Source organism: Chiloscyllium plagiosum, unplaced genomic scaffold, assembly GCF_037043375.1.
Source record: "Chiloscyllium plagiosum isolate Xiang-an unplaced genomic scaffold, Cpla_swu_hap1 HiC_scaffold_4, whole genome shotgun sequence".
In the NCBI taxonomy this organism is placed as follows: domain Eukaryota; kingdom Metazoa; phylum Chordata; class Chondrichthyes; order Orectolobiformes; family Hemiscylliidae; genus Chiloscyllium; species Chiloscyllium plagiosum.
This window is the reverse complement of record NW_028270142.1, coordinates 111,833,037-111,858,335: the sequence shown is the minus strand read 5'-3', so window position 1 is coordinate 111,858,335 and position 25,299 is coordinate 111,833,037. Positions and strand designations below refer to the sequence as shown.

At 41.0% G+C, this 25,299-nt stretch overlaps 1 protein-coding gene across 2 annotated transcripts in view; it reads right to left on the bottom strand.

The window, feature by feature from the left end:
• wnt9a (wingless-type MMTV integration site family, member 9A) overlaps positions 1-15,362 on the bottom strand; it is an 84,091-nt gene extending 68,729 nt beyond the window's left edge. The window contains exons 1-2 of one of the 2 annotated variants that reach the window (XM_043687931.2): positions 15,211-15,301; positions 10,196-10,259 (exon numbers count right to left, since the gene is read on the bottom strand). Coding sequence is in view for 1 of the 2 variants with exons in the window: in XM_043687930.2 (XP_043543865.1) it covers positions 15,211-15,296 (86 nt within the window). In the remaining variant the exon portion in view is untranslated. Of the gene's footprint in view, positions 1-10,195; positions 10,260-15,210 lie in introns of both variants that reach the window. The other variant, XM_043687930.2, reaches the window with a different exon arrangement.
• Between the last annotated feature and the right edge of the window lie 9,937 nt (positions 15,363-25,299).

The following is a 25,299-nucleotide window of genomic DNA, read 5'->3' as shown; positions in this document are numbered from 1 at the left end:
TTGGAACTAGGGTGAGGCGGGGGGAAAAAGGGGAAAATGAGGAAACTGTTGAAGTCCACATTGATGCCCTGGGGTTGAAGTATTCCGAGGCGGAAGATGAGGTGTTCTTCCTCCAGGCGTCTGGTGGTGTGGGAGAGGCGGTGAAGGAGGCCCAGGACCTCCATGTCCTCGGCAAAGTGGGAGGGGGAGTTGAAATATTGGGCCACGGGGCGGTGTGGTTGATTGGTGCGGGTGTCCCAGAGATGTTCCCTAAAGTGCTCTGCTAGGAGGCGCCCAGTCTTCGCAATGGAGAGGAGACCGCATCGGGAGCAACGGATACAATAAATGATATTAGTGGATGTGCTGGTAAACCTTGGATGGATGTGGAAGGCTCCTTTAGGGCCTTGGATAGAGGTGAGGGAGGTGTGGGCGCAGGTTTTGCAGTTCCTGCGGAGGCAGGGGAAGGTGCCAGGATGGGAGGGTGGGGCGTGGACCTGACCAGGTAGTCACGGAGGGGATGGTCTTTGCAGAAGGTGGAAAGGGGTGGGGAGGGAAATATATCCCTGGTGGTGGGGTCTTTTGAGGTGGCAGAAATGTCAGCGGATGATTTCGTTTATGTGAAGGTTGGAAGGGTGGAGGGTGAGCACCAGGGCCATTCTGTCCTTGTTACAGTTGGAGGGGTGGGGTCTGAGGGCAGAGGTGTGGGATGTGGACGAGATGCATTGGAGGGCATCTTTAAGGAGCCTCCCACATCCAAAGTTTTACCTGCACATCCACTAATATCATTTATTGTATCTGTTGCTCCCGATGTGGTCTCCTCTACATTAGGGAGACTGGACACCTCCTAGCAGAGCGCTTTAGGGAACGTCTCCAGGACACCTGCACCAATCAACCACACCGCCCCGTGGACCAACATTTCAACTCCTCCTCCCACTCTGCCGAGGACATGGAGGTCCTGGGCCTCCTTCACCGCCGCTCCCTCACCAGACGCCTGGAGGAAGAACGCCTCATCTTCCGCCTCGGAACACTTCAGCCCCAGGGCATCAATGTGGACTTCAACAGTTTCCTCATTTCCCCTTCCCCCACCGCACCCTCGTTCCAAACTTCCAGCTCAGCATTGTCCCCATGACTTGTTCGGATTTGTCCTACCTGCCTATCTTCTTTTCCACCTATCCACTCCCTGACCTATCACCTTCATCCCCTCCCCCACTCACCTATTGTACTCCATGCTACTTTCTCCCCACCCCCACCCTCCTTTAGCTTATCTCTCCATCCTTCAGGCTCTCTGCCTTTATTCCTGATGAAGGGCTTTTGCCCGATACGTTGATTTTGCTGCTCCTCGGATGCTGCCTGAACTGCTGTGCTCTTCCAGCACCACTAATCCAGAAACTGGTTTCCAGCATCTGCAGTCATTCTTTTTACCAAAAGAGTAATTTGTTGATTGTAAAGCCCTTTGAGATGTCCAGTAATCATGAAAAGTACTATATAAAATACAAATGTTTTCCCTTTTCTTGCCAGAAAGGTGGTGTCAAAAGGAGACGAGAGGCCTCATTATAGCTAATACATATTTCATTGCCTGGAGTGACTTTGAACCATTCAAGAGTCTTGCCTGAGTTCACAATTGACTGCAGTTATTGCCATTTGCTCTTGGTCTACAATAATGAAAGCAAGTTTGACTAGAGGAGCCAGTTTTGGAATGGGGTAGTCAAAGTTAAAAATCAAACACCACTTATGTAGTCCAATTTATTTGGAAGCACTAGTTTTTGGAGCACTGCTCTTCCATCAGGTGGATGTGGAGGTTATGATAATGCTCACAGAATTTATAGCCAAATGGAGTCCAGTGTCATGGAGATGTCATACAGTAACCAATCTTTTATAATGGGATATGCTAGTTTTTGTTCTTGGATATGTAAATACCAGAACTCACATTATATTCAAGATGCTCAGCTTTTTAAATAGGTGTGAAGCCTGTCTGTGTCCCAATGCTATGTCAGTATGACAAACCTGCTGTACAGTTTTACATGAATTCATGCAGTCTGAGCAAAATAAAAATGTAATTCTACAAAAACAAATTCACCCCATAAGCTTGGGTGCACATATGGGAGCAACAGATTGAATGTGCATCTGAGTGTATGTATGTAGGTGTCAGTGCACATGATAGAGTGTGTAAGCTTGGTTAGGTGTGTGTTTGAGTGTGATGGGGTATGTCACAGAGGGTGTGTGTCAGAGAGAGTGTGGGGGTGTATGTGCATATGAGAGACAGCTTGTGTATGACAGTCTGAGCGCATGAGAGTGTATTTAGGTGTGTGTATCATGCAGTGGGGTCACCTGTAGTGTGACATGAACCCAAGGTTCCAGTTGAGGCCATTCAACGGAACCAAACTTTGCTATCAGCTTCTGCTCAGCCACTCTGCATTGGTCAGAAGTTCAAGTTTTCACTTCTTAATCATTAACCACTATCTTCCTTGACAAGAGAATGTTTGGAGACAGAATTGAGCTCTGTTGCAAACTCTATACTTCACACTCAAGTGTCCTGCCAATACTAATGGCCACAAGTTGAAGCTTGGCACTGGGTTAAGGAGAAAGTGAGGTCTGCAGACGCTGGAGATCAAAGCTGAAACTTTATTGCTGGAACAGCACAGCAGGTCAGGCAGCATCTAGGGAACAGAAGATTCGACGTTTCGGGCACATGCCCTTCTTCAGGAAGGGTTAAGGCAAAGGGCATGTCATAGATGTGAAATCTGAATTTGGTGAATAAATCTGGAACAAAGGTTAATCTGTGATTGGGATCATGAGACAATTGAAAATTGGTGTAAAAATCCATCTGGTTCACAAATGCCTTTTAGAGAATGATGTCATACCTTACCCACATGTAACTCATACCAACAAATATGTTTGATATGATACCCACTGACATGGGTGCATCAAATGACTCTAACTTGCCATTGGCTCATCATGTACACCAAGTGCCAGGATATGCTCCATGGGGAATGACTGCAAATAGGAAGGGGCAGTTGCATGTAAAGTGGGATGCCAATTTCCCCCGAGGTATCTTACTGTGCCAGCCTAGTCAGTTACAATCTGACTAGGCTGGCATGTGGTGTCATGGCCTCCACTGCTGGTCCTGGAGGTAGTAGTGAGCCACCTCTGCATCACCACAGCCAGCAGGATCTCTAGATCCCTGCCCATTAACTGTGGTGATTTCCCCTGCTCTATCTGGGGAAAAATGTCAACAACCATACAGGGAAGTTCCAGACAGTGCTTGACTAGGTAATTTTTTTTTAAAAAAAAAGACTGGTGCCAGGGATTATGGTGAATTCCAGGATATCTGCTGAACGGTGAGTTGCTTTAGGCATAGTACCTAGAAAGAGGCAGCTGCAATTGAACACAAGGGATGCCATGGGACTGGGTAAATGGTTCATGAGCTGAGCTGTTAAGGTATAGCGAGAAAACTCACCAGGCCTCAGGGCTGAAATCCCTCCATAAACTATGATGGAACTTGGACTTAGCCAAAAATTAAATGTTAAAATTCAAACCAATAAGTGGTAGTGAATATAGCCATCCCCAGCATAGAAGGTTATCTTGCAATTCCCTCATGGATAATACTACTGATTTATATAGCAGCTACGTCAAGGCAGCTGTGACACCAAGATATTTAAGTGACTAATTTATTATGCAAAGCCAAATAAGAATCTGAAATGAAAGCTGAGAATTGTACATGGAGATGATACAAGATGCAAATTGTAGCTACAATAGAGAACAATGAGGACTAAGCTTCAGCTTCAAACAGCGCAATTGGGAAAATGAAGTTTTTAGAGATGACCTCTACCAGAGAAGATCAATGACATTGATGAAAAGCAGGAAACATGTCCTACATTCCTATCACTTGACAAAGATTGTTAACATGTATGTTTTCCCCAAAATCCAACCATGCCTACTCCTAATAACTCCATCCTCAAAAGATGCTCTCTTGTATGGAGGAGAGCCTTGCAGATTTACATAAAAGACTGAAAGTTAGCTGGAATACAATTCCAAACTCAAGTCAGACAGGTTGAAAGTTGGAGTCAGACTAATGGATATTCACCAGCTATCCTGGTAGAATCCAGATAACTGCTGTTGTCTTTAAGATGTTGATTGTTACATAAAACACTCAGATGACAAGTCTTACAGACTAGCACATGTAAAACATGAACTGTAGAGAACTACAACCTATTGAACATAATGTATGATAATTCAAGAGACTGCTATCTTGCTCTGGGCAGGCTGCAAATGAAAGAATGTGATGTGATTGCTTCATGGGCAACTAGATACAGGAGTCAAACTAATTAGATTTAGCCTAAAGCCTTCCTGCAGCTCCCCACACAACACATGTATTTTTGGTGAGCCAAACTCCTGTAATACAAAATATAACCCAGTGTTGGGGAAGTCTATATTCACCTTTTGAAGCATCTGGCACACTGACACTTTCACTACTATATCATTGTTACTTTGCTGCCATGATCCTGTTGGACAAATTTTAAACATCTACTGCTGTTGACTAAAGCAACTTACTACTATATTTATAAGTATGACCATGGATTGAACTATGAGCTCAAATCCTACCACAGCTATCAATAATTCTAGAAATTCATGGGCTAGCACCAGGAGATAAAGAAACTAAACCAGGAAAATTGCCATATTGTAGGAAAAACCCAAGTAGTTTCTTAATGTCCTTCAGGAAAGCTAACTAAAGCTCTTACACCCTTTGGACTAAATATGGCTACAGTCATTAAGGTTCTTTATTGTCCCGTAAATTTGTGAAAACTCATTGCTTTACTACTCATAGTAGTAAAGAACATCTTTAAAGACCAGCTAGAGGTAAACAATAAATGTGCCCTCTTCACATACTCAAATTTAAAAACTGCTTTTTCTTGATCTACTATCCTGGCTCACTGAGGTAATTCTGGGTTTGTCTACTCTAATTACTTAGTTTTGTTTTTATTCAATGAGATGAGGGCATTGCTGACTAGGCCAGAGTTTATTGGCTATCCCTGAATGTTAGGGGGCAGCTAACTTTGGAGTTAGATGTAGGCCAGACCAGGCAAGGACAGCAGTTTCCTTCCCCAAAATACATGAACAAACCAGATGTTTTTTCTTGAAAAAGAAACAGACAAAGGATTCATAGTCATCATTAGACTCCATTTCAGAATTTTGTTTTAAACTTGAATTCAAATTCCACCAATCTGCCATGGCAGGATTCAAACCCGGAACATTACCTGGGTCTCTGAATTAGCAGTCCAGCAATAATACCACTAGACCATCTTCCCTGTTATATTTTGTAATTGTGGTCAGTGTGGTCCACAGAGCTTCATGTTTATTGCATCAGATGATTAAATAGTGTACACTGGCATTCTCATGAGAGAGGTCCTTGCTGGGAAGGCAACTTTAGGGCAATTTTAATCAATGCGGAGAAAGGGAAGAATGTGGGGAAAAAGAAATTGAGCCACTACCCATCTTACTGGAAGATTGAAACAACTCATGTGATTAGGAGAGAAGAGGAAGTGACCTCAGGGTAAATTCTAGATTTTAGCTCTTCATGCTGGGATGGGGGTGGTGATTGCTTACCAGCCTTGCACTTCTTGGTGAGCCTACCCTTATGTGTAAACATTGAGGTTTGGCACCACTGGCTATGCTTCCAGTACAGGCTAGTGGGCTGAACAGAGACAGATGCCAACATTGTTAACTGAGGTCAGTAGAATTGGCAAATTCTGCCTGTGGCCAGTCTGCAATGCATTCTGGGTTAATCACTGTCTCCAGCTCAACCCCTGTGAAGTTTTCAAAGGAAGAGGGATATCCATTGCATTACATAATTTTAAAAAGATGAGAAAAACAGATTGAAGGGTATACGTTGGTTGAGATTTACAGCTATATGCATATTAATTTTACTCTGATATGGTTAATATGGTACAGATGTTTAGTAGTTCTATGACTGGACAAACAATACATAGGTTTACTAATGTCTCTTGGGGAAATACAAAGGGTGGGATTAAAATTAGGTCTTGTTTTTGTGAAACACTAAATGAAAAATGAAGGTCAACTCATTTGCCAATGCTCATTTTAAGCTATTGCTGAAGATGGCCTGATTCCTTTTAGAACAGATTTTGGAAACTAGAGCTTTTAACAAACCTGCTCTAAAGTGGTTTTCATTTTTCATGCCCAAGTCTGCACTCTGACCTTCAACTTCCTCTTAATAAAGAAATTCACATTGAAGAGAACGGCTAAAAACACATGACAGCAGACTCTAGACAGATGATTGTGTGTCTTAACAGCTTAAAATAGAACAATTTTTCTAGATACGGAGGGTACAACCTTCAAGACCCACCATTATGACAGAAATAATAGCTGCTAAATCTTGTGACTAGGCAATGAGATGGGTTGGTACAGAAGATTGACTGTAGTGTTGAAACAGCTAAGATACATTACAGGAACATGTTTACTGTGTGTCCAACACTGGTCAGGTCATGTTGATGCTAAGTGTGGGTGGGTAAAGTGGAAAAATAAGTGTGACTCCACACAAGCATTGTGGGTTGTGGAGAATATCTATTAGTGATGGGATAACATTATAACCAACATGGTTAGCTTGCATTCCTTATGTTGTGCCTCAATGCACTGCTGAATCAGTAACTCAACCATTCATCCCATTATTTAATAATATTTCCAACCATTAATGTAACCCAAAAAATTATTTCACAGACTAGACCAGTATACTTGTAGGGTATTTAATGGTGTTGAGATTTGACAGACTTCAATTCCCTCACTTGCCCATAGCAAAATGCATGCAAGTCAGTCATAAGCACATACGCCTTGTCTAATTCCATTCAGAAGGAGTACTGCACTATTAGTAGTGCAGTTTTTTGGGGAAAAAGATTAAAATGAGGACAAAAGCAAGAAAAATAAGAAAAAAATCTCTTGACAGAGTTCCATCATCTTTAGGGAATTGCAAATGTTCCAGCAGGAATCATTGATAAGCAGAAATGTGGATTCTCCCCAACCCCCCCACCCCAAACTTCACAGCCAGGGCCAAGTGGTAAAACTCTTGCTTCAAAGTGAAGTTACAGGTGCCAGTTCCACTTTGGAGAATAGAACATCTAAACTGGCACTCCATTTCAAAAGGTGTGCTGTACTGTCAGAGATGACAGTGCCCCATTGATCCTCTCGGCTGTACATAAAAGAACCTATAATAAAATTCAAATAAAATATTATAAGGAGTGGGCACATTCTAACGGACATTCACTTTTCTTCGAAGAAAATAGCAATGCGATAAATGACTATGTACAAGTTGGTTGTTGCATTTCCTACAGGAGGACAGTTAATTTCTAAAGTATAGCATTGCCTGAAAGCCCTTCAGGACAACCTGAACGAAGGATGAAATGTGGTAAAAGGGGAGCTTTTCCCCTTTTAAAATAGGTGGTCTGAGATTCAAGCTCAACCCAGAATTTGAGCTGAAATTAGCCAGATAAGGAACATGTGACAACAGGATTTCTTAAACACAGCGACCACATTGTAAAAACATCTCCCAAAGAAATACAAAAAATCATAATCAATATTTTAGTCAATACAATGTAACTAACAAATCATTCCCTGAGGTGTGAAGGAAAACATGTACTTTATGCAGTTTGCTAAACATGTTTTACTCTGACAAGATAATTACATTGAGATGCAACCAACTAATTGAGGTGTTAGAAATAGCCATGAGTTGAAATGGTGCTAAAGAAATGCAATGTAGAGGCTGTTGTGGTGCAGTGATAGCAGCCCTACCCCTAGACCACAGAGGCTCAGGTTCAAGTCCCATCTCTGAACAGGTTGATTAGAAAAGAATTAGGTTAAATAAAACAAAAATTTAGAAACACCATTTTTAAAAAAAACAACTGAATAGTTTGTTTATCCATTAAACATGTGGGAGTCTGCCAAGAAAAAAAATGGTCTTTTAAATTAAAGAGCAAAAAACAAAACTGAAGACATTGTCTCTCCCCCACCCCAATCATCTTCCACATGCATCCAATTTGCAGTAACTGAAGCTACCAGCCAAAACCAGCAAGGCTTGGGTCTGAGAGTCAAGTCAGAAACACATTGGAATAATCTGCTTTGTGCTGATCGAACTAACTGCATCCCAGGCAGGCCAGGCTCTCAGCCAGAAACTCATTGGCTCAGGTTCCCAGTAGAGCACAGGGTCAAGCCAACTGCACGCTAACAGGTGATTGCCGAGCCCAGCACTGCTCAGTGCAGATTTCTACCCAAATAGAGATTTTAAAACTCCACACCCATCTGACCCACTTTCCACTAGAACAGACACTTAGCAGTCACTAGGTGCTAAATATACCATTTCTAATCCCTCTACCTACCTTCTGACAACTGTTTCCTCCCTTCTGAAGCTGATGATTCCTGCTGAAGTTGAAATCCAAAAACACCATACAACAGAGTGCTTATTCTGGATTTGTGGTGGGTGATACTAATGATTGTAGGTTGCTCAGCCTGGGAGTTGAAATCAGGGTGAAACCAGGGAAGGTTTAGGTGTAAGTGATTGTGCCTTGCTACCCCCACACATCACATACAGCAATTTTATTTTTGCAGAAGATATAGTTAGCTGTATTGCATACAATAAGATCCCATTACCAACCAGGAGTTGAAAGCTAGTTATTCTTTTGGCATTGGTTGTAATAGGCATGATGGCCTCTGATACAGAATTCCTGGCTTGTGTGTAACATCTATCCATAGGCAGACAAGACCTCAGATTAATGTTTCACTGGAGCTAAGCCATCTCCAATAGTGCAGCACCCCTTTAGTAATGCCCAGAAGAGGTGGCCTAGATAGTGTGATCATTTCTTGGATTAGGCCTTAAACTCATTTCAAACCCAAAGCAAGAAGATAGTACCAAATAAGCCTCAAAGGAAAGTTCAATAGGCCTCATCTAGATGTGGGAGAAACATCACATTTTTGCAAGTCCTTATGGATAGCAAAGTGGATATGAAATTGGATGGGGTCAGAATAGAACATTTCTCAACTTGTTTTCTGATTGGAGCAGTGTCAAGTGAACCTAGAGTTCAAGGTCCAAAAGATTAAGGAAGACTTGGGGCATGATTCATGGCACAGCCAGAACAGGGTACGGGGACTTTGGCCACAAGATAAACTGGCCAAACAATTTTTCATAGTTATTCAGTGATATGAATAAAAATGGGGACCCCAAAAAAAGCTCATCTCAAAAGATTCTTCCTTGTGACAGTTGCTAATCCAAAGGGCCACTTGTTACAACACCATTTTCTATTGATCAAAGACAGCATTCATAGTGACAAAGCACAGTTTGACATGGTGCCAGGGAAAGTGTGGGAGACATTGTACCAGAGGGGAAGCACTCACGAAGCCAGTGAATGAATGTCAGGTCTCCACCAATAGAAGATGAAGAAAAGGATAATCTAATTTTTCTTGATTCCTTCATGTAATGTGGGTATCACAGACAAGGCTATATTTATTGCCCATCCCTAATTGAATGGAAGGCAGCTCAAGAGTCAAAGACAACAATATTTCTGTGGGTCTACTGTTAGATGTAGATAAGACCAGTAAGGACAGTAAATTTCCTTCCCTAAAGATAAGAGAACAAGATGGGTACTTACAACAGTTGTTGATGCTTCATGGCACTATTACTGATATTAGCTTTAATTTCTATACTTCATTATCTGACTTTCAATTCTACCAACTGCTTTGGAGAGATTTAAATTGGTGCTACCACAACATTAGCTTGGGCCCCTGGATTACTACCTCAATTATCCACTGTCTCCCCTAAGTTTGCAAGAGGTCCTTCAAACTAGACCAAAATGCACCATTCACTGGAATAGCCAGGGAGATGCTATTCTACCTAAGTTTTCAGATCAAAGAAGCAGGAAAGTTTTAAAAAACAAACAAACATTGAGACTGTTTATATTTCTTCGTTAAAATCTTTATCTACTTCAGAAAGATCCCAATTTCAATTTAAAGCTGGTCTATGGATCAAATCCCCACTTTGACTCCCTCTACCTAAACTCCTCCTGCAACCAGAATAGACAATTCTGTATTCCTCTAAATATTATGCATGCCCCACTTCCTTCATCCCACCACTAGCAGCTGTATCTTTAGTCATCAATTCCTGGATTTTCCTCCCTTAAGGTTCCTAACTTGTGTCTTCCAAGAAGAGTATGAAACCTACCTTTAGATTAACTGTCCAATATTCCTTCTGTTGGGTGGGATCGGAATACACTCTTGTGAAGCATCTTAATACAATAAAGACAAGACAATTGCATGTTGGTGTCCCTGACAATTTGATAAGTGTTAAAGTAGTGATATATATTTCTAAAAATATCAGCCAGTGAGGGAGCCCTTGCTTCAAAGTTTCTAATTTTCTGGCAATGGATAGACAGATGTGGGAGCCTGGGCAACAATAATCCATAGTTACTCCCCACATTGTGTTGGGCATAGCATGTTCCAAGCAGAATCCATCAACTCCACAGTTCATTCCTGGAGGTCAGTGGTCAACACATCACATCATGTCAAAGCCTTTGGTGAATGCAATTTATTCAATCTGACCTTGTCAGTTGTTAGGGGAGATTATGGTCTTTCTTCCTCACTGAATTTTTTTAAGAAAACCAAACGTAGCAACAACAGCAAGCATGAAACAGATGCCCACACTCCAGTCACTGGCTGTTAGGTTGAGAAAGCACAGGTCAGAGAGAGATTGACATTAATATCAGCCTTCAGCTTATGCTCTGCTGCTCTGAAATGTTACACATTGCCTTCCCACATTTCTGTGGAACCCATCCTAATGATTCCACAAACACTTCCCCCATATTGAAAGTGGGGAAGATGGGGTTGGATGGGGGAAATGATGGTGTTAAGATCGTAATGAAGACAGAGCCTAAGATAGATTACACATCTTTTGAGAATCTCAGTGGAAACTGAAGCCAGCCTTTGGATATTCTGTTGGAAATTCTTTCAGAATTTTGTTGCAGAAAGGGAGTGTTGACCCAAACCTTTAGACAGCATCATTTTGATTTGCAGCTGCAAATCAAAGCCACCACCCTAAGCACTGAGATATCAGAGGGAGTCTTAGTGTTACACTCACATTGGTACATATAACAACATTCAAAGTATCTATTACTGGCAGAGCACCTTGCCAAGTCTGTATGAGCATGCTTCTCGATTCATGTTACTTTGCATCTTAGCAATGGGTACCTCCAACATTGGTGATAAAAGTTTGTTTAAAAATGTGAGCAGGGGTGCTTTTATCGGCATAAAACCATTCACTGCCAAGGGTACCCACAATCACATAACATCCCTACAGTTTCCCTAACCAAAAAGCCATTTGCTGATTTGGGGCTTCCTTAATAGTTGGGCTTGGCCAAGTGAAAGAAAGAGAGACCCTAACAGTCACATTAGTCTTAAGTAAGGCTTAAACTAATAGTCCAATTCTGGAGAGATTTCTTTTGAGATAAAGGTAAAAAGGAGACTCAGGGGTTTACAGACAAAACTAGAACTGTTCTTCTGACCCAGTTAGTTGGAATGTGTTGAAATGTAGAACAAGGCCAAAGAATACCCTCCCCTACCATCCCTGTAGTTGAATAGGCCCATTGCCAAGCATCACAAAGGTGGTATTTGAATAAGACATCTGAATAAGTGGCATTTGAAGCACTGCATCACCACTGGTACAATCTCATTTAGAACTGGAATTACATAAATTTCTAAATAATATGCAATGAACTTAAACAACAAGGGGAAAGTGATTAAGTCAGCCCTGCAAATAGAAGCCCAGTACCTTGTTTTAATATGTGCAGAGACTAGAAAGGGTCACTAATCTTTGCTGAGCTGGCTGATCTCATCTAGGATGGTGGTCATAACATCCTTAGGTGAAAGAAAAAAGTTTCATTGGTATAGCCAAATGCATAGAATCCCAGTATGTTTACATCCAAAGTGTTTTGAAGTGCAGTTACTTCATATTGAAAACATGGCAGCCACTTTATGAACAGCAAGTTCCCATGAACCACAGACAGGTAATAATCTGACTAATCTGTTTTTGATGTTAATTGATGGATCAATAGTAAACAGAATGCAAGATTTTCTCTGGTGTTAAAATGCTGTGGGATCAGAGTGTGCAGGAAACTTCATCGTGAATCCAGCACTTCTGACAGTACAATGCTGATACGTCTGAACTTCTGCCTATTAGGGTCTGAATTCACAGCCTTTCCACTTAGGATGAGTGTAATGCACTCAAGTGGATGAAAGGAAAGTCCCATGACAAATGGAAGATGAAACAGCAGTTTTCCCCAGTGTAATATTCATTCTTCAACCAACACCACAAAGAACTTGGTCATTACCATATTTCTGTTTGTGGGATCCTGTTTGCTTAAGTTGGCTGCCACGTTTCCTATCTTACAACAGCAAGCAAGTTTCAAAAACAATATTGACTGTTGTCAAGTGCTTAGGGACATTTTGAAGTTATGAAATGCAACAGCTTTTTAAAATGAGACATTCATTCCCAACAGTAACTAATACTGTGTTCAGTTCTAAAGCTCAGGAATGACATTCAGAAAAGACTATCCTTAATATCCATGTCTGTCTATGGAAGTCAGCATAAGCAGAAGCTGAGGAGTTGTGGCCCAAGAATGAGAACTTGGAAAACCAGAGAGATACATTTCTGTAGTTTGTATTATGGAGAGGGGAGAGGTCTTTGCCACTGTGCAGCAGACTCATAAGGAGCTCCTGGCACAGTATGGCATTATATCTCCTGGTAGGAGAGAGAAAAAAGAACAGTTTAAGGGTGGAGTCCGCTGGATAGGACAAGAACTTAATTCCGCCCTAAGAGCTGAAGTTTCACATTTAGCTTGCTAGTGGACCAAACAGCTGTGGGATGGTGGGGCACAGAGAGAGAGAGAAACTTTCACCAACACCACTCCTCAATCAAAACGATGACCCATGATCCATGGTGTATTCTAGGAGAAGAGGGAACAGCATCACCCACTACCCATTGTGTTGATTCTCAATGAAAACTCAAATCATTAAAGGGAACAAACTTTGAATATTCAAAAAGGTGAACACTTTACCAATTGAACAAAAGGTTCGGCAAAACAAACGATAGGATGAATATTTGGTCAAGTCCGTTTATACAACAGATCGAAAAGTTAAGGCTGCCGGTTTCCAAACAGTTTGTAGTTTTATTTAAGAAGTTCAGCCCGAATATAACAGTTGGTGACATTGACTTTTTTTAAAAAAAGGGTGTTGAATGACAGTAGTTGATGTCAGGCCATGACTGATCTCAGTTTTAATCTACTTGGGAAATTGGTAAAAGAATGACAAACTGGTTCAACTTTACGAAGGTGTTAACACATTCGAGATTCCCACCTGTACTAAAACAAGAGTGGAATATCAACAAACTTCCTTTGAGCAGGCGAACGGAGAGCGAGAAACCAAGACATTGCAGTTAGGGAATGTCTCCAAACTACCATTTAATCTAAAAACACAAAAACTGTGGGTCCGCGAGATCCACCAGGTTTTACTGCGATGTTGCTGTCAGGAGGCCAGCAGAACGAGCGATCCAATAACCTTTCTCTGCAAAACGGCGGCTCGGTTTTGAGAGGCAGAGAGAGGTCTGCAAAACAACACTGTCCCTCTAAAACAGGTGCTCCTTGAATATTGTAAATAGCGGACTGTAACTTCGGCCAGAGTACAGTTTTATCGAGAAGCACCTTTGATTTTGCATCTTCAACCATTCAACATTAAATTATCCTGTTTGCTTTTGCCTTATATTTCACGACAATTTAGAGACGTTGCCTAATTATAAAACCCTTTTGCGTCCAGGGCAGGGCGCTCGGATTAAATTCGGATTAAGAGACGGGAGGTTCTCTTGCGGGGGGGGGGGGGGGGGTGAGAAATACAGAAACATCTGATCACTTATTGCAAGTGTAAAATTGAAACGTCACCGAATCTTCTGGGTCATAAGGTCAATTTCCAACTTTATCCATTTCACCTTTTCTAAAGGAAGAGGTGGAAGAGAATTTCTTTTCCAAGTAATAAGCTAATATTTTAGTATGACTACCTTGATTAATTCCTACCTGAAATAGAGAGAAAATTGTGTGGACATTTTTGTTTGCTCTTAACGTTACAATCCACTCGTCCCAGCCTCACCTCACACCCTGCAACACAGGAGACCGGTGGATTTTGAAGGATTCCCTGGGATTAGATCCCCAATCGTTTTTTTAAATGCCTTAGGTTTTTTTTTGTAAAACAGCATGTGCTGGCTTGTGTTATTATAGCTGGTAACTGTAAAGCAGTCTCAAAAATACAAGTGAATCTGGCGGTCTCACTAAGAGAAGAGGAAGGTTTCAGGGCAGGGAAAGGAGAGGCTGTCTACATAACTCGAAGCTGTAAAAAGAGTTCCAGACTCGGATTCTAACCCAGAGTTTGATATAAACCGCGATTTAGTATCTATAATATAATATTCTGCCCTCCCAGCTCTTGACTTACTGTTCTCATGTTTAACGCTTTGAGTAGGCGGGGGCCAGATAAAGTAGTCAGTAAGTGTTAAAGTAGTAGCTGATTATTATACACAGGAAAAGGAGAGAGAAGCCGGAGCAATAAGTGACAGCATACACCTCCTCCCCATACTCACTGTATTGTCGATCAACACCGCACTTATTAATCCTTGTATTAATACATGAGACATGACATGAGAGAAAAGCACACAGTATAACATACAGAAACGATCAGACTGGATCGCGACACAATTTTTCTCCAAAGGAAAAAAGTGAATCAAGTTTAAAGTGTGTAAGCGATCTGCCCAAGAGAGATCAAACCACATTCAGGATTTTTTTTAAAAAAAGGTGAAGTATTTAAAAATTAGAATTCCACAAATACAACCTGCAGCTGGGAGCTGCGTTGATCGACTCCAGTACAGACTCTCAGAGTTGAGGCGCACCCAGCTAATTTCAACACTTAGGTAGATTTGCAACTGTGACAAGAAAACCAAGAAAAAAAAAGACTAGAAACATTAAAATTTCTGGAAACTTTTGAAGCAGATCTATTTCTTAGAGAACGCTTTTTTGTTGAAAAAAAGCGAAACTTTGCAGAGATCTAAGAAAAAAGTTTGAGAAAAAGTTGTGTTTTGGGGCGTGTGGAAATCACAAGAAAAAGTTAGAGCTTGATAATAAAATTTTGAAAGTTGTCAGGACGTACCCGAAGTAGGCAGTGGTGTTGCCGATGGTCAGAAAGACTACAACAGCGAAGAGTTCCCATCCCAGAGAGCAGTGTCCATCCAGCATTTTGCTGTACCGGCACGGAAGCTGACCATCTCGTTTCGTATTGAGGTTAGTTTCTGGTGAATTTCACGATCGCGGCGTCTTCTTATAGTGAGCCTGAGAGACAGGCGCAGGCGCGCTTGACCGGTCCGCCTCCCCTCCTCAGCCAGCCAGCCAGCACCACAACAAGCGGACCACGGCCAGGGTGGAGCTGCAAGCAGTACGAGAGCGAGAGAGAGAGACAGACAGAGTGCGGGCGGCATTGACAGCTGCAACCGGGACTACAGAAAGTGGGGAGATGCAGTGGGCTGTAATCAGGGCGGTATCGAAAAAGGGGCGGAAATTAGAGGGAGAGAGATTCACTTGGGCACAGGGAGAGATGAGCAAAGTAGGCAGATAAAGACAGAGGTTTGGAAGTGGGGGAGAAAAGAAAACTGGAATCAGGCGCAGGATATTTCAGCTAAACGGTGTTAAAATTAGGCGAAGTTGGAGCATTAAACAGAGGGTTGGAGACATCTGGATAGAGGTAAAAGAGAAGCAGCTGGAACTACACGGCTGGACTCAAAAGTAATCGAGATTTAGGCAGTGTTTGTGCATCAGAGAGGGAGAGCTGGGATTACACAGAAAGAGGAGAAAACTGGGATAAGACAGTTTCCAACAAACTTGAATTAGACTGGAGGAGATAGAGAACTAAAATGAGACTGCAGTTCAGATAAGTATACTCTAAATATCCCGAATATAAAACACGTGCAAAAAGAATTGTGTGATCTGAACTGTAAAGAGAAACTCAGTGGCAGTCAGGGCAGGTTAGCCCTAGCTCATCTTAGATACTGTACTGATAATTGGGAAAGCCCATTCAAACTGAAAAAGAGGAGCCATGGTTGAATATATTGCTGAAGAATAAAAAATAAATAGGCCAACGTAAAACATTACATACATTCCAAGATCTTTACAAGAATGTAGAATAAATTCGGACTCAAAATACACGAATAGCAAGTGAGTGAAGAAACAGGGTGTGGTCTATGCCATGAAGGAACCCCACAAGCAGGAATTAAATCCATTCTATTTTACAAAGGATCGCAAGTCCAAAGAAAGAGATAATTGGGTAATGCAATAGCAGGTTATTAGTTCAAGTGCCATCCAGTTCTGCATCCAGCAACAGGGGATGTAGCAGGACAAATTCTTCCTGGGAATGTAGCAGAGCCAATACAAGATTTCAACTCTCCTGCTTATAGATATATGGGACAAATTGCAGCATGTAGAGATTATGGGAAAAGGCAAGACAGCTCACTTTACATTCAACAGATGTATTAATTCTTTCAGCTGCTGCACCAATGGATGATCCTCAGATCATCCTCTATTCAACTATGGGGCTCAGGAAGTACTAGACAGTATGAAAGGCAAGATGTACATTAAACTTTGCTAAAATGGAATAGAGCGTATTGTGTCTGTATTATTCTGAAATCATTAATTCTTTATTAAGCAGAGCTGTGAAAAGCCTTCATGGTTCAGTAGCTACTGAAGATTCTGACATTGACTCTGTGCCAGGAACTGCATTCCACTACAGACACTTCAGCAATAACATTTACCCAAGAAGCAAACCCTTCAGTTCTCAGAAAAAAAGCCTGCAAACAATGAGAAATAAAGGTGCCAAAGAAAGATAGGTCAGCTACTAGAGAGCGTTCTGGATATTGATTTGCTCTTACTGCTTTGATCATTCCTTTATTGGAGCCCAAGACATTGGACCTTCCTGTACTTTCATGTTTGAGTGTTTCTGCTCCTGTAAAGTTAGCTATCATCTTTTGATTAGAACAGCCCTTTCTTGAAATTGATAATTAATTAGTAAACTGGTCTACTTATTTCGTAGAACCTACCAAGAACATGCAGCATCTGCCAAGGTTAGTGAAGGGGTTATTCTCAGAAGAATAGACCTTACAAAGTCAAAATAGGAACTGGATTTGACTATCTGGCCCCTTGAGCTTGTACTGTTATTCAATTAGATCATGGATGATGTTTGTGGTGCACATTTTACATTCCCATCAACTCCAATAACCAATGATCCTCTTGCCTAAAAAGAATGTGTTCACCTTGGTTTTACAAATACACAATGTCTCCACCTTCATAGCTTTCTGAGGTGGTGCTCGGAAAACCATACAATCGTCAGAAAAAAGAAATCTCCTTATCCCTGTCCTGAAAAGGGTGACCCTTAATTTCAAAGCAGTGCTCTCTAGTTGTGGATTGACCCACTAGCAGAAACACAGTTTCCACATCCATTTGGAGACCATTTAGGAATTGTACACTTTATCAAGTTTCCTTTCACTCTAAACCACTTTGGAAATAGCCCAACCTCTTCATAAGACATATCCTCATCTTAATCTAGCAAACCTCCTCTGAACCACCTCCAAAGCATTTACATCTCTTCTTAAATAAGGAGACCAAAACCATATAGTATTCAAGAGGTGGTCTCACCAATATCCCATGTAACTGAAACAGTGTTCTTAATTTACGTTCAATGCCATTGATAAAGGATAGCATCTGATTAGCCTTCTTGGTTACACGCCATACCTGCATACTAACTTTGACTCATGCACTGGAACGCCTGAATTCCACTGCACCTTGGAATTCTGCAGTCATTCGGATTAAAGAATACTCTGCTTTTTCATTCTTCCCAGAACCTGATGTTTTCCCCAGTTATACTCTAGCTTCTTGATTTTTGCTCACTACTCTTAACCTATCGATATCTATCTGCACCTTCTTTATGATTTCTTTATACTACTTGGTGTCATCTATAAATTTAGCTTTCAAGTCTTTGTTTCCCTTACTGAAGTCAATTATGTAAATTGTCACAAATGGAGGCCCCAGTACAGAGACAGCACTCATCCTGTCAATCAGGCAAAGATGCATTTATGTAAACTCCAAAGGTCTGGAGATATCTGTTTTCTGTCAATCTTTTACCCTCTACACTATGAGCTTTTATTTCCCACAACAGCTTTTTATATGACACCTTATCAATTACTTTCTGGAAATCCAAGTACAGTATATCTGCATGCTACCCTTTATCACAGCATGTGCTACTCCTTCAAAGATATCCAATAAATTAGTTAAACATAATTACCCTTTGATGAAACCATTTCGGCTCTGATTACCCAGAGTTCTTTTCCCCCACAAAGGCACCTCTATATTCACTCTAATGAGAGATTGTAACATGGATAGGGTGGGTGTGTGGGTCTGGGTGGGATGCTCTTCAGAGGGTCAGTGCAGACTTGATTGGCCAAATGGCCTCTATCTGCACGGTTGGGATTCTGACCCTGAGACTGACCAGCCCAGAACTCCAACAGTTTGCTAGTACCACTTCCTTCAAATCACTAAATTACCTTCTCCCTTCCACCTCCTGAATGACCACTACTGAAAAGTGAGAGCAAAGCCTTTTTGCCAGTTCAGCCTTAATGATAACAACTGAGGTTACAAACACTTCTACAGGCCCTAAAGTAACAGTATAATCTGAGCCATTTAGGAGGATGGAGTTAGAAAGATCTTCAATCGTGCAGGAAGGCTGTCTCAGAGCTTCAAAACTAATTAATGTCCTTTCAAACTTCAGGCTTGTTAGATTATGCCCCACTTGGGCCAGCAGAAGGCATTTCTATGCAATGTCTTTACAATCACACACAGGGAACATCAACATGAACTTAGAACATTGAGGGAAACATTTAAATCCTTCACAATGGCCAAATAAAAACTAATCCAACATCAGGAAGTACTTTTCAAGTGAATCCGCAGGTATTACATCAGCTCTGAATTCTGAAGGAAATTCTAATGATGCTCACACAGAAATTTATTCCATTCTCCATGATGTTGCAGTTCTGCCTTTGCGGGAAATTCGCATGCCAATGTCTCAGCAGCCCTCACATCTCTATAAATGTCTACATGATGTCACCACCTACAGAAAGATAAACTCCTACCCTGGAAGTGGTAAAGAAGTCTCCATTTATTTACCTCCAAAATTGTCTTGGGAAGAACTATTGTTTTATTTTTATCTATTAAACTCATCCCTAGGCCAGAGAACGCCACAGGATAAGAATTTTAGTTCATTCTGTTTCCTCAAGAGGCTGTTTGAGTCCTGGAGTGTGTTCTTTTGAATTATTTTTTTCATGATTCATCGTCATTGCTGCTGCGTTCAAGTTTTTGACGGAGTGTCACAGCTCAAGAAGAAGCCATCCTGAGAGTTGCCACTCCAATCCCACAATGTGTTTGCCTTCCAATGAAAATGATATGCCAGCTCAAACACCTTATACAGCTAAGAAATTAGCCCTTCAAACAATAGAGACTTGTGGAGGAGCGGTTGGTGGAGTGGGGTGTGCTATTGGGGAAGTGAGGAGTCTGAAATCTTCATATTACAAATGAAGAATAATACTATTCTTTAGTTGGCAACTGAATACAGATGTAAATCAAATGGAGATTTTTGATTAGACTGAAAAGGGAAAGAGCTAGAATTAGACTGAGCAATTAAACAGAAGGGAAGATGTAATTAGTTTGAAGAGCTGGAATTAGATGTAGGAGAGAGAGAAATAGAGAGAACTAGGCTTAAGATGAGAGCGAGTGGCCAGGAAATGGCACCAGCTGAACTTTGAATTCAGAGAGTTGATGTAGCCTCAATGGGCCAACCATTCTCTACTGCACAAGAACAATTCAGTGATTCTTCAAGAAAATGAGATTGGCATTATACTGAGAGGATGAAAGTTGTGATTAGATTGAGGGAGAGAGAGTTGTAAATAGATTACACAGGAGATTTGGAATTAAACTTGGGGGGAGGGGAAAGAGAGAGAGAGAGAGATGAAATAATTTGATGGGAAGCCTTGGCTTAGAGAGTGAGTCGGAATCAGGAGACAATATATTGAAGATTACAATGGGTTCTGGAATCAGACAGGAGACAAAATTAGGCTGCGCGAGAGTTGGAATGAGAAAGGGAGCAATAAATTCAGATGGAATTGGAAATTGAGAATACAAGCTTTTGGAAGCAAACAGACAAATACTGATTGCTGGTATAAGGTAGAGACATCCTTATTGTTGGAATGAAACAGAGCAGTTACTGATTGCTGGATTCAGGCAGAATATCATTCATTTGAAAAGACAATACAAAATTAAGTGGGTGAGCTAGAATGGGCTAATAGTGAAGGAAAGATGTGGAGTAGAATGAATTAAGCAACATGGGATAGAGTTGTTTGGAATCATTGGGTACAATAAACAAAAGAGAATGAACTTGGACTGTGAGTATACAACAATCAAATCAGGCAGACATCACTAGAATAACAGAGCATTTGCCCAGATCTCTCTGGATGACTACTTAAATTATTACTATAACAATATCTCCCCTTGCTTAAACACCTTTATGTTTTTACATACAAGTAATTAATATAGACTGTAAATAGCTGAGGTCTTAGCACCAAACCTTGCACATTCCACTCATCATAGCCTGACAAGTTGAAAATGCCCAGACAAAATGAATTTGTCAAACAGGAATTCTCTTTTGTAAAACTATGTTGATTTGTTCTAATGATGCTATACTTCCAGTGCGTTGTTAAGATCGCCTTCATAATCAAATCCAGCAGTAACTAAATAGGACTAAATAACACAAGATAGAATTAATTCAAGAATGGGCTGTAGTAATAACAAATTTTAGATTAGATTACAGTGTGGAAACAGGCCCTTCGGCCCAACAAGTCCACACCGACCCGCTGAAGTGCAACCCACCCATACCCCTACATGTACCTCTTACCTAACACTACGGACAATTTAGCATGGCCAATTCACCTGACCTGCATATCTTTGGACTGTGGGAGGAAACCGGAGCACCCGGAGGAAACCCACGCAGACACGGGGAGAACGTGCAAACTCCACACAGTCAGTCGCCTGAGGCGGGAAGTTAACCACTGTGCCACCGTGCCACCCACAGATTAAAGTATGCCATGAAGTGATTAACAGTTTTAGACAGGTAAGTAGAATGAATGATTACGTATGTGACTATGACTGAGAAAGCAAAGGATATTGAATGTGAGGCTATAAGAATAAATGAAGGAAAAAAGGTATGAAATAAAATGAAAGAGGTTGTGTTACAAATTCTATTGGCAAGGTACTAATTCCAGAAAACATCTTTACCACTGTTTCAGCTTAAAACAGTTTGTTTGAAACCTTGGTATCATGTTTGACCCTGAACTGAGCTTTGGATCTTAAATGTGCTCTTTTACTAAGTCCACTGATTTCCACCTTTGTAATGCTACCTGTTTGTTCCTCTACAATATCATGTCTGCTACTGAAATTCTCATCCATAAAAAAAGAACTTGCATATATGTAGTACTTTTCACAAAACTTAACATTTCAAAATACTCTAAAGGCAATGAAGTCGGTTAGATGACCAGGATAAGCCCCCATTCTTTTGGCCTAGTGCCATAGGATCTTTTCAAGCACTTGATGAGGCAGCTGGAGCCTTGATTTGATATTCCATCTGAAAGACAACGCCTCTGACAATTCAATATGACAATGAAGTTATTTCTTGTGTGCAAGTCCTGGATTGGAGCTTGAACCCAGAATCTTGTAACTCAGATGTAGACACAACAATTAAGCCATTGACTCCATGGAAAGCCAGCTTCCAGACACCAGTGCTATTTTAAAGCCACCTGGTGGTACGTTTAACCTCTTGCAAAACTCTGCTGACCATGTCTTGATTTACAGAAATAATCTATGTGCTCACTGATATACATTATATTTTTATCCAACCACATCTCACTCTTAATCTCATTGTAGTTTCCCCTCTCCCTAAATTTGTAATCTCCACCAGCCATGCAACCATTGAGAACTATTTTACTCCAATTCTGGCTTCTTGTGCATTGTTCGTTTCTTTAGTGCCCTCCATTCAGTATCATGTTTTTAGCTGTCATATCAGGATTCCAAGCTCTGGAATTTCCTCACTACTCAATCAATCTGTCCATCTACACTTTCTCTTCCCTTAAAATACTCTTCAAAACACGGCAGGGGTTTTGCTTTTCACCACCATCTCTTAGCCAGGTTCAATGTAATGATTTGCTCCCATAGAGCAGCCTGGGAAGTGGTGGATTCATGTAAGTTCTTGCTGTGAAACAGCACTGGGCAGAATGAGTGCAAAAGATGCTAAGATGAATAAAATAAAGAAAAAGGCAAGTTGCATTTTCTATCACCTCTTACAAATCTCAGGACATCCTAAAGTGCCTTACAACTATCAAAGTTATTTTGCCTGGCTTTACTAACTTCACTCTCACCTATTATCACTCAAGATTCAGTATAGCATGGAAAAATCCCTTGGTCCAATTCATCCACACAGTCCAGATATCCTAAATTAATTTAGTCCCATTTGTCAGCACCTGCCACATATCCCTCTAAACCCTTCTTTTTCATATACCCCTCCAGACACCCGTTTAAATATTGCAATTGTACCAGGCTCCACCACTGCCTGTCAGCTCATTCCACACAAGCATCACACTCTGCATGAAAAAGTTGCTCTGTAATTCTGAAGAACCCTTTCAGAAGTATCCTTTAACTGATCACCACTAATAACATTTAACTTTTTTTGAAAAGGCAAGTCAACTTTCATATGAAATCATCAAATAAAAACAGCCCAAGGTCACAGATCAATTATAAAATGATGTCTAGAGTTAACAGCTGATTCCAACAACCCATATACCACCTTTAAAGTAGTAAAACAAGATGGTATAAAGTATGTCACTGAGCCCATAAGGAGTAACTAGGGTCAGATGAGCAGATTTTAAAAACACAGGCGAGCAAATTTCACAACATGTGGCCTGTTTACATGTTGAAGTTTGCATGCATTCGATGGATATAGTGGACAAGATAACTGCAATGAAGGGGTGATTTGGAAATGCCAGTGTTGTACTGGGGTGTACAAAGTTAAAAATCACACACCAGGTTATAGTCCAACAGGTTTAATTGGAAGCACTAGCTTTCAGATCGCTGCTCCTTGAGGTGGTTGTCCAGCTGATGAAGGAGCAGCACTCTGAAAGCTAGTGCTTCAAATTAAATCTGTTGGACTATAACCTGGTGTTGTGTGATTTTTAACTTTGCAATGAAGGGGTTAGTGTTTGGTACATTAACTTCATCCTTCTAATGTTACACACAGTCCATTGGTGGAGACAAGCAGATTTGTTCCAGTTTTGAGACAGCTAATGTATCCCCAAGATCCTAGCAATAATGACTGACCAAATATAGTTGTGCTTATTACTAACATGCACTACAACTCTTTGCTATCAAAGAACTGTGCCTCTTCTGTAGGTATTCTACAATAGTGTATCCTTCAAGGTAATCCAGAGCAAAAGTGAAGAGAAACAAGGTTGGTGGCAGAAAACTACCTCAAACAACTCTCACCCAGCACTACATACTGGTAGCCATGGCCAATACCATGAGGTGTCAACAGTAGTGGTCATTTTGGAAAATGCTAAAGATATCTTCTTTCTTTTATTAAGACATTAAAATACCACATTAAATACCACTGCTGTACTTAACAGTTACATTTTCATTTAATACCAGTAGATGGCACTCTAACAGAACATCCAATGATCAGATTTGCTTGCTGAGAGATATCAACATCAATTACAGTTTTCAATATTACACCATTCTATAAATTATATATAATTTATCTTCACTCTAAGAAAGACTACTGAGCTTATATATAAAGGAGCGAAGTCAAACTGATATCAAACCACGTGGAACAGGAGCCTAAGTCTATGGGATTCCAGAAGATTCCTCCCTCAACAACACTTCTATATATTTATGTTTAATATCGCTATTAAAGTTCACAGACAAGAGTGTAGACCTGAACATACTACAAATACCCATGGTATTCAGTAAAGATTCTCACCTGCCTTCTGGATCAATTCAAAATGTCTATCCCACTCTCTAATGTTATGAGCTCTCGTCCCCTGGTTCTACCCAGTCAGGCTGATCCAGTGCCTGCATCACTGCACCCAAGACCCTCCCCAACCCTAGATCCTGGCTCTGCTCTGGACACCTTTGCATAAGATGTGAGGTTTATTTCCCTGCGGCCTGTGAGCTTCCTCTGCCAAATGGCATTAGAGAACTCATTGAATCTCCATGGACCAGACCACTGAAAATCAGCCAGCATGTATCTAATACACATCTTTTGCATTTTACACACTTTAGACAGATGCCAGAAGTCAAAACAGAATAGAAACAGCCAGTCATTTCCTGCTGCTTTCCCAATTTTCTGAAGAAAGTCACTCTCCAGAGAAGCCAGAGAGTTACAAGCAGCTTCCAATCTACATCAACCTCCCTCTACAGTTAACCTCTGTTTGGTTCTCTATATAGTGCCTCTGCACAAGAACACCAGAAATTGGAGCAGGATTTCACCATTCAGCCCATCAAGCCTTCTTTACATTCAATATGATCATGACAGATGTCAGATTTCAGATTTCAGTTGGAGTGTCCATTTCCCTTGATTCTCAAAGAGACCAATAGTCTGCCTGTCTCAATCTTAAATATACACATTGATGGATCATCTACAACCCTCTAGGATGGAGAGTTCCATCAATTCTCAACCCTTTCTGTGGCCATAAGAAATCAGAACAGAAGTAGACCATTCAGCCACTTAAGCCTACTCTGCAATTCAATAGGGTCATGGCTGATTTGACATTCCTTACTTCCACTTCAATGGGTTTTCCCTGTAATCTTCGATTCCCCTACTGATCAACAACTTATCCTTCTCAGCCTTAAACATACACAAGGACTCTCCCCCACAGTTCTCTGTGACAAGGCATTCCAAAGACTCTGAAAACAGAGAAGAAATTTCTCCTCACCCAAATCTTAAAGAAGCATCCATTTATTCAGAGGTAGCGCCCTCTGGTCTTAGGGTCTCTCACAAGGGGAAACATTCTCTTAGCATTTACTCTGTAAAGCACCTTTAGACTCCTATATGTTTCAATGAAATCGCTTCTCATTCTTCTAAACTCTAATTCATAAAGTTCCA